Raw genomic sequence first — 8,995 nt, forward strand, 5'->3', positions numbered from 1 at the left:
GTTTTTTTTAAGTGCTCTTTAATACATTTCTTTTTGTACAGTTGGGCAGTTTACACTGCCATGTACGTACGTATGTGCACATGTGAGGACCGCTCAACCACGTCTGTGTCTGTGTCTGTGTTTTTCTGCATGTGCGCCAACTCTCGTACGCCCTATTTTTTACACCTATGTGGATATTTTATTTTAAATTATTTGAGTAATTCGCTTATAAATGGTTCAAAACAAACAAAAATGTAAATCTCAAAGTTGACAAAATTGTTAATTAGAGGGAAAAAAAAAAGGGAGAAAGCAAAATGCACAAGCAACTGCGCAGTCGACGCCTTCAAATTTGTGAATCAAACATTTGGAGTACACGGGTGTGCAAGGGGGATTAAAAACTGACAAATGGGGGGGTCACGAATTATCGCTTTCCCAACCGCGTGGGGAAGCATAATCGTAGGTATAAGCACATGCACAGGGGCAAATATACTCGCGCGACTTCGCGATGTCGCAATTCTGTGCCCACAAATTACTCCAATTAGTGTACGCTAACGGGATGCACATATTTCACACTTAAAAAAAAGGAGAAAGAAAAAAGAAAAAGTGAACTGAACCGATGCTGAAGGATCATATACGGGTCATGAACTGGGGTGGAAATGCAAAAAAGACACACCGTGTACGGATATTCCTCGACGGATTACCACACGGGGTATTTTTTTCTGACCCTACAGGAGTAGCGTTCAAATGAGATGCGTAATGAGGCAAAGAAATGTGGCAAGCATGGACCGATCCCAGCCAAATGAACACCCAAATTCCACCTCATCGCAATTAATAAGACACACAACACATCCTCTATATCATGCCAAGCGCAAGGTCCACACCTGCGATCCGGGGACAATCAAAATTTCCTTCTTCTGAAACCTGCTTATCGTTTCATACTCCTCGGTTGGCCCTTCTTCAACGCACTCCCTTCTTGCATCTTCATTCGATGCTTTATTCCTTTCGCCTTTTTCCCCATCGAAACGAGCAGGGTTCTCCATGGGGCCAACATCTCGTTTACTATGTTCATCGGTAGAAAAATTCTCATGGTGTAGACCTCCTCTGGGATTCCCTCTCGATTTCGCTTCTTCAACCCGCTTGAAGAAAACGTCATGGATGTACAGAACGTCGTAAATTTCTTGAAAGGCCTTTTTCTCATCCAGTTTTAGTACTTCGTATTTAACGCTAAATTGGGGGTTGTTTATTTTTTTGAGGACACTGGGGATATGCAGGGTTGCTCTGTTTTGCACCGTGTGCTCCTTATTCTGCTTTTCAGCTGTATGCTTTTCAGCTGTATGCTTTTCCGCTGTATGCTCTTCCGCTGTATGCTCTTCCGCTGTCTGCTCTTCCTCTTTCGCGTCCCCCTCCAGAGGCCCACCGCTGCGCGACCCTTTCATGGCAGTTGCATTTCCGCCCACCCTGTACAGCACCCCTCTCGATAAATCACACACAAAGGTACTTTCCTGATACGATAGAGAAATAAATTCGAACGTCAGATTCAGCAAGCTGTCACTGATTGACTTCTCTGTTTCTAGCAAGGGCACATAAAAGACGACTGCATTTTTCAATTTGCCATTCTCAATTGGGCTTTTTTTAAATTTATATTTTTCGTTTTCTTCTCTATTGTGATTAGCGGTGGTCATTTCGTCATTCGCCTCATTTATGACCTTCAGACGGTCCGTAATCAAAGTGCTCTTTTCCATGGGGTAGCTACTCATAGGGTTACTTCCCTTGGATGAGCTCAACATGTAGGACGTGTACGTGTACGTCTTCCATGTATACTCCTCATCAGGATCGTCTATTCCATCCACATCAATATAATTCTTAAATAGTATATTCAGGCAAATGCTCTCTTTTACGCTTTTCGTTATCACTATTTCTTGAATGTACGCTTCGGTTGGGAAGCATATAAGGCCATCCCTCCTGTAGAAGTACTTCTTAATAGGTTCAAGGGATTCGTCCATTTCACATTCTTTGTGCGTAAGGTGATCCGTTTCTTTCTTCTGCGGCAGGTCAATTGGGTGCTTCTTTTTTTCAAAGCGGGTGATGCACTGTGGGGTGTTATCATGGGGAGTTCTTCCCTCCTCTGGGTGAAGCCCACTCAGTGACACATCTTTCGAACTGAGTTTGCCTCCATCTTTGACAGCCTCCTTAGGTGCATTTCCCACCAGTCGCTTCTCCCCTTTGTAGGCTTCGTTCAAATATATGAGGTATCTATTAAGGAGGACATTCTTCAAGTGAATCTGCGCCTCGTCCGTTTTTTTTTTCTGAAAATTGCACTGGTCGCAAATTCTCTTCAAGTCCTCGTAGCTGTAAGTTAACCCCTTCTCGTCGTTTTCCACAATAGTACCTAAAATTCTGTGTGTAATAATATCGATATATCTCCTTATGGGGGAGGTGAAATGAATATATTTGCTCAGTGCCAAGCCGAAGTGATGCGTCTTCTTCTCCCCTTCTGTGTAGGGGATGTAAATAGCTTCCTTGTAATGCTTCAAAATGTTGTACTGCATGCACATCAGTTGATTAGTGTCCAAAATTTCTTCACAAACGTTTAAAATGTCGTTAATACTACTTCTTTTTACGTCAATCATGGCATCAATTCGGCTGTACGTGTTATGGTCAATAATGTGAAGGAGATTATTCTTTATCTCCTCAGAGGTATTTTCATGTATCCTCAGAATTCCCAATTTTTTACTTTGGCTAATTTTATTGGCTACTAAAAAATTTGTTAAAATCATCATTTCTTCTATTAACATGTGGCTCTTTGCTTTGTACTCAACTTTTTCCACACGAATATTTTCCACATCCATTTCGTCCAGCAGGGCTTGCACTTTCCTCTTCTTCAGGAAGGCCTCCAAACGCTCGTTAAGTGCATCATCGTTAAAATGACTACTAAGCTTGCCACTAAGATTGTCTCCTCCCTCCGAATAACATTCCTCCAGTTCTTCCACCCCGATAGGTACCCCCCTATCGCGAGCACAGGACCCACCTGTGTCTGCCTCATTAAACATAAATAACAAGGACGGCTTGGAATTGACGCTCTTCCGTCCACTCTTCTCCTTCAGCATTTTGGACAACAAGAATAATCGAAATATGTCGCTTCCCAACTTGGTGCTCAGACCATACCTTTTGCACGTTTCTTCAAAATTTACAACAAAGGAGAAACAGCTTAATGGGAGATTCCCCCTCACTAAAATATCTTCTTCCTTTTCCTTTATATTGTTAGTGCTTTGGTGAAGGCTGGCATACACTTCGTCCAGGAAATCCTCAACCGTATCATAGTTCAGTTTGTGCTTGCTCCTGATTAGGCTCTTCTTAATTTCGACACCCGTTTCATTCATTGCGCTTCTGCCGCTTTTGCCGCTTTCGTCTCTTTCGTCTCTTTCATCTCTTTCGTCTCCTTCATCTCTTTCGTCTCTTTCTTCACTTTTTCCATTTTTTTCTTCACTTTTTCCATTTTTTTCTCCACTTTCTCCGATCTTCCCCTTCGCGACGTCGTACGGATTCGCCCGACTGCTCACGCGGAAAAAGACGGAAAAGGACAGCTTCTCGCCCTCGGTGTTCAGGGAACAAATTTCTTCGCTCAAAATGGAGGGGAGCATGTGGATGACCCTGCAAAATGGCGGGGAGAAAACGTGAAAAGAGCATTCGAACAGATGAACAGAAGGCACTGGGGGTGAGAAGCATTGGAAAGATATGCATACGCGACGAGTCGTACACCCCGCTGCATGCCTTACATTAGGTCCATGTATATCGTGTTGCACACTTTGGAGGCCACCCTGTCGTAGTACGAGTCGGGGGTAACGAAGAAGGAGACGTCAGAAATGTGCACCCCTATTCTGTACTCAAATTCATTCGCAGAATTCGTGTCGCTGCCAACAAATTCGATGGACAGAGCGTCATCCAAATCCTTTGCACTCGGAGGGTCTATGGTAAATATATCCAGGTTGGTAATAATTTCCCTATTTTTAAGGAAGCTTTTTAACATGTACTTTTCGATACGCTTATTATTTTCTTGGAAGTTTTTCAAGTAGGCCATTTTGAGCCGGTGCTCTAGGATAGGTGAGGATTCTCTTTCTCGGTCTACTACTTCCCCTGACGCTGCTTCCCCCTTTCCATCGGTTGCCCCCCACTGACGGTTGGCAAAAGCTGCCAGGACTTTGTCTCCCACCTCCATTTTGCTCTTCAAATAAGACATATCACTCCTCTCATAAATATGAAAATGTATTTTGTAAAAATGGATAAAAAAATAAATGACTCCCAAAAAGTTCTTTTCATTTCCTAAAATGGTAGTGATACTTCCATATGGATTGATCTGATGTGTCTCCCATTTTTTAAACTTCACCAGGAGGTACAAATTTATTTTCTTTCTCTTCAAATATTGCAACAATCTATTTAACATGCAGCTGGAGGCGTCGTATATGAAACAGGGTAATCTAGGGTCAATGGGCTGTACCTTGGCGCACAAGGGGGTGTTTTCTCTATGGCCTTTTTGAGGCGTCTTCCTGGGGAAGGGTTCTTCATCCTTGAGGTCATATACCATGTTACTTCCTTCCCTGTGGGGCGTTCTTACATTGGGAGGATTTCTCAACGAGTTATCACTTCTCAACTGTGGTGCGTCCTTCCTGCCAAATGTGTTGTTTATACTTTTATTAATATTTAAATAATTCAAGGTGCAAACAATTGGGTCATTCCTCCGTTCAACGATGTTAACAACTCTGCAAAAATGTTCCGTTTTTTCTTCCTCCTTTTCGCTCAGCGAGATGGTACCCTCTTGACTCGCTTCGAGAAATTCCTCCTCATTTTCTAAATTTCCAGACCGTTTGATTTTTCTTCGAGCCGTATAGGCATACACTACATCCTCGTTCAGTGCCCTGTTGCGGCTAATATAGCCATAAATGGTAAAAACGTCCTTTTTCAAAAAACCCAAAGGATCTTCTTCACTAACCACAACACACTTGCTCGTATCATAAGGGGATACACATAATACTCCTTTGAATAATTTATTTTTAAAAATTTTCTCCCTATTTTTTTGTAGCTCTAAAACTTTTTTTATCTTTTCGCTATCCCAATAATGTTCATACTCCACATCGATGTAATTTTTATCCGCTACTTCGGCATCTGCTTGGGAATGCCCCTTCACATTTTTTGCCTTCTCCAATTTGGGTTCAAAAGGAATGCTCTCTTTATTGTCTTTCCCATTTGGTAAATCTTTGAGTAACTTATTTTTATCATTATAGTGGAGGTACATCAGCTGTTTATTTGTATGGTTGCTATTTCCACTAAGAGGGCTTTTACTTTTAAGGCTTCCATTTTCCCCTTCGTTTTTACCAACCCTTTTTGTTTCCATCCCTTCTTCTGTTCTGTTTGGCATTCCGTCCACTGAATCTCCTTCTCGATACTGATCGGCCATTCTCCCTTCTGGTCCTCCCTCCTTTTTTTCCCCCTTGAATTTATATCCCCTGGATCGCACGGAGGGATTTACCAAAACTGCACTCCACTTTGTGGGTGAATCTTCCCCTTGCCGATCCCTATCTCCTTTACTGTACCCACTCACATGCCCGTCCTTAACCTTCAAATACACATCCTTACTTTTTAAATAGTTATTTTTCACCTTCAGATATTTTTCCTCCTTAATGCTTTTTCCTTTCCCACTTTGAATGCCCCGTTGGAGGGTTAATCGTGCTGCTACTTTTTCTTTCCAATTTGTGTCTCCCCTTTGGTGCCATTTCTCCGATATGGCTATTTTGTCTTCACTTGGGGTTTCACTAAACGGGGGGTGGCTTTTCCTGAGGACTTCTTTTTCACTTCCCTCCTGCGGGTCTTCCTCCAAGGGGGGGCCTTCTCTTGCCTCTCCTCCGTGGAGAAAGCCATCTGATAAACCCTCCTCATAATATCCCAACTTAACATTCTTCTGTTTTATTTTTTGATACACATGTTTGTAAAACTGTTTACTTTTATCCTTTTTGATGTCCTTCAAGGAGGGACTGCACTCTTTCGTCTGTTCCTTCTCCGGGGCACACGACTGTTCTGGTTCAGTTCGCCGAAACTTCGACCCCCCCCCTCCATCAGGAGGCGAGGCCCTCCCCTCCAACTTCACTCGCTTCACAATTTTTATATTTTCATATATTTTGGTGTAAAAACAACATCTTCTAACATTTTTAAAAAAAAACATGTTCTACTTTTTGTCTCTTTTACACTGCCGTTTCGTATAAGTAATATCATTTTGTTTGGCATGTAGATACATGTAGAAGCGCACAGGGTGTTGGGTCGAGTTGTTGCCTTCCTCGGGGAGCTTCCTGCTGGAGTGCACGGTGGGAGGCGCACAATTTCAATTGGTAAACGCGCGAGATTCCCTTCAAAACGGTAGCGGTACAACCCAGAGTAATCTCCCCAACTTGTCAAACTGTTCCCTTCTCGGCGTTGTAAAAAGGCGCGTTTTAATAATACTCCCTTACAATTCTACTACTCACGCGGCGGAATATGCTTACAAATGCACATAAAAGGAACCACGCCTAGGAAAAACTAAACAAGAAAAAGTGAAAACTGCAGGGAAATAGAAATAGTACTTTTGTTCTTCCTTCATTAAAATGCTGCTTATTCCTTTTCTTGTGCCATTTTCCTGCAAACGTCACTTTCTGAGGACTTTTAAAAATCGTTAATTTGTGTTTGTTTGGCTATGCTCCTAGGGGTTGCAAGTTTTTTTTTTTTTTTTTTTTTTTTGGCAATATATGGATGATATTGGTGATTCCCTTTGCCTTCTCCCTTTCCACAACATAGTACAACGTTTTATGCATTACTTTGTGAAAATTTTTCTTCTTGTACGAGGGTGATTTGAACACAATTTCCGCAATGCAGTCAACTGGCATAAACGTACAAGTGTACATTTTGTGAAGTTTTTTTTTTTTTTTTTCTGCCCATGTGTTGCGTGCATAAAGGCACATATGATGATCCTCCCATGTTAAGCGAGCGTTGTGCATTTTTGTCAATACACAAGGGAAATGCACATAATTGACGTGTGAAATGTTGACATAATCTTTTTCTTAGCACAGACGATTGCATGTAAAAAGAAAGAAAGAAAAAATTCCCTGGGTGATAAATTTTACGTGTTCGTTTTGTCACTTGTATTTTTTACCCTTCCCCTCTACTGGGCAAACTTTCAGTGGCTTCGCTTTTTTTTTTTTTTTTTTTTTTTATCGTCCACCGTGTTGCCCTTTTTTTTTATGTATTCCCGAAATTGGGGTACTACCCGCAAATGCACAGCCCACACGCCCATCCATACCTTTTAAAAGTAAACGATGGGTAACAAAATTTCCACGGAGGATCACATCTTTCGATTAAAATTAAAAACGAAGGAACTAGTAAACAGAGAAAACATACATACGTATGCATCCTTGCGTACATTTTGGTGTATGATATGTGCCCTTGGAGAAAGGACACAGTTTCCCTGCCTACACCGCGCTTTTTTTTATTTTCCACTGCGTAACCACCTCTGCATCACCACCTCTGCATCACCACCTCTGCGTCACCACCTCAGCATCACCACCACTGCTTTCCCCCCCAAATGCCAACCCTTTTAGGAAAAATTATCAAACAGGTCAGAATTAGAAGAGAAAAAACTCGTAACCGATGTCAAAAAGGCCATACAGGCAGGGAAGATCGACATAGCAAGGTCGGTCAGATTGTGAAATGTGTGCCGCATACATTTGCACACGTTGTGACAAATGCATATACCTTTTAATTACACCAAATGGGAAAATCATTAATTGTGATGGCAGTATGGCACCCTTTCTGTTGTGTCTTTTTTGTTTTAAACAGTTTTTTTTTTTTTAAGAGGTTCCTTCCCATTGCACCCTGCTCTGTTGTAATCCCCCGTGTCGCCCCTTCCCCCCGTCCCGACAGGCTCTATGCAGAAAAATGCATAAGAAAAAAAAACGAAAAAATTAACTACCTCAATTTGAGTAACAAATTGGATGTCCTTGTGTCCAGGCTCGAGGGGGCCCACAGAAGCGCGTCGGTTAGTTTGTAGTTAATGTTAGGAAGCGGGCGTAAACAAGGCAGCCCCCGCGGGATTTATGCCAGCAGTCCGAACATGGGCAGGGACGGACAAGCCGTCATAATGACACATATACGCATATCAACATGCACATACATGTGAACATATATATGCATACCCGTGTACGCGTGCGCCTCGCCTGAATCCACTCTTTGCAGCTAGTTAAAGACGTAAGCATGATGATCCCGCTGATACAGAAGATAAACACCGAGACCAACGCCTTCAAAATTGGGAATGACGTGATGAAGCTGGAAAACATTTTTGACGAAATTGTACGTTTTGCAGGATTAGGAAAAGGGAGGCACATCCCCCCCTCAGAGCGTTTATAAGTCCACATGCGCGTAGCACCGTGGGCATCCTCCAAAAACGCACGTGCGTATTTATATATATATATGTAAATATGTAAACTCTCACTGCTTCTCCCCCCTGCAGAGCATCAGCTCGGACCTCATAAACGACACTGTTCAAACGTCCTCTGCGATCAACGCCCCCACGGAGGAGGTAAAAAAGGACGATTCAAATATGGGAAGGAAAGCAGATCGTTTCACTGCTTCGTTATGTTAAACATTTCCCCCCCCCCCCGTTTGTGCACACAGGTTGACGAATTGATCTCCAAAATAGCAGATGAGCATGCCATAAAGCTAGATGGACAGCTGGGCCCCGTAAATTCGATTAATAAGGTAAAACAAAATTTTAGGTCATTTGTAAAAGGAAAAGCAAGAGGGGCATAACAGGAACAACACAATGCATGATGTGCATGCACACACGGAACTGTACAGCGTTATGTACACATATGTGAAGACGTAGAAAGTTCTTTAAAAAAAAAATTTGGCATAAAATGGTGCCATGTGTTGTGCATCCCTAATTAATCCAGTGTGTATATGACATCATTGGTGGGTATGCAAAAAAGGATGTTAAATT

General features: G+C 42.3%; 2 protein-coding genes across 2 annotated transcripts; one reads left to right on the forward strand and one right to left on the reverse strand.

Moving 5' to 3' along the window:
- Positions 1-836: 836 nt before the first annotated feature.
- On the reverse strand, positions 837-6,193 carry PCYB_071390 (hypothetical protein; the record flags this gene model as incomplete). Its single annotated transcript, XM_004221536.1, has 2 exons — positions 837-3,630; positions 3,756-6,193. 2 exons carry the CDS (start codon positions 6,191-6,193, stop codon positions 837-839), a joined length of 5,232 nt encoding a protein of 1,743 aa, XP_004221584.1.
- Positions 6,194-7,152: 959 nt separating this feature from the next.
- On the forward strand, positions 7,153-8,805 carry PCYB_071400 (hypothetical protein; the record flags this gene model as incomplete). Its single annotated transcript, XM_004221537.1, has 6 exons — positions 7,153-7,379; positions 7,599-7,690; positions 7,921-8,035; positions 8,233-8,346; positions 8,507-8,575; positions 8,671-8,805. Exons 1-6 carry the CDS (start codon positions 7,317-7,319, stop codon positions 8,803-8,805), a joined length of 588 nt encoding a protein of 195 aa, XP_004221585.1. The 5' UTR covers positions 7,153-7,316.
- Positions 8,806-8,995: the final 190 nt, after the last annotated feature.

The sequence above is a fragment of the Plasmodium cynomolgi genome, chromosome 7 (assembly GCF_000321355.1).
Source record: "Plasmodium cynomolgi strain B DNA, chromosome 7, whole genome shotgun sequence".
Classification (NCBI taxonomy): Eukaryota; Apicomplexa; class Aconoidasida; order Haemosporida; family Plasmodiidae; genus Plasmodium; species Plasmodium cynomolgi.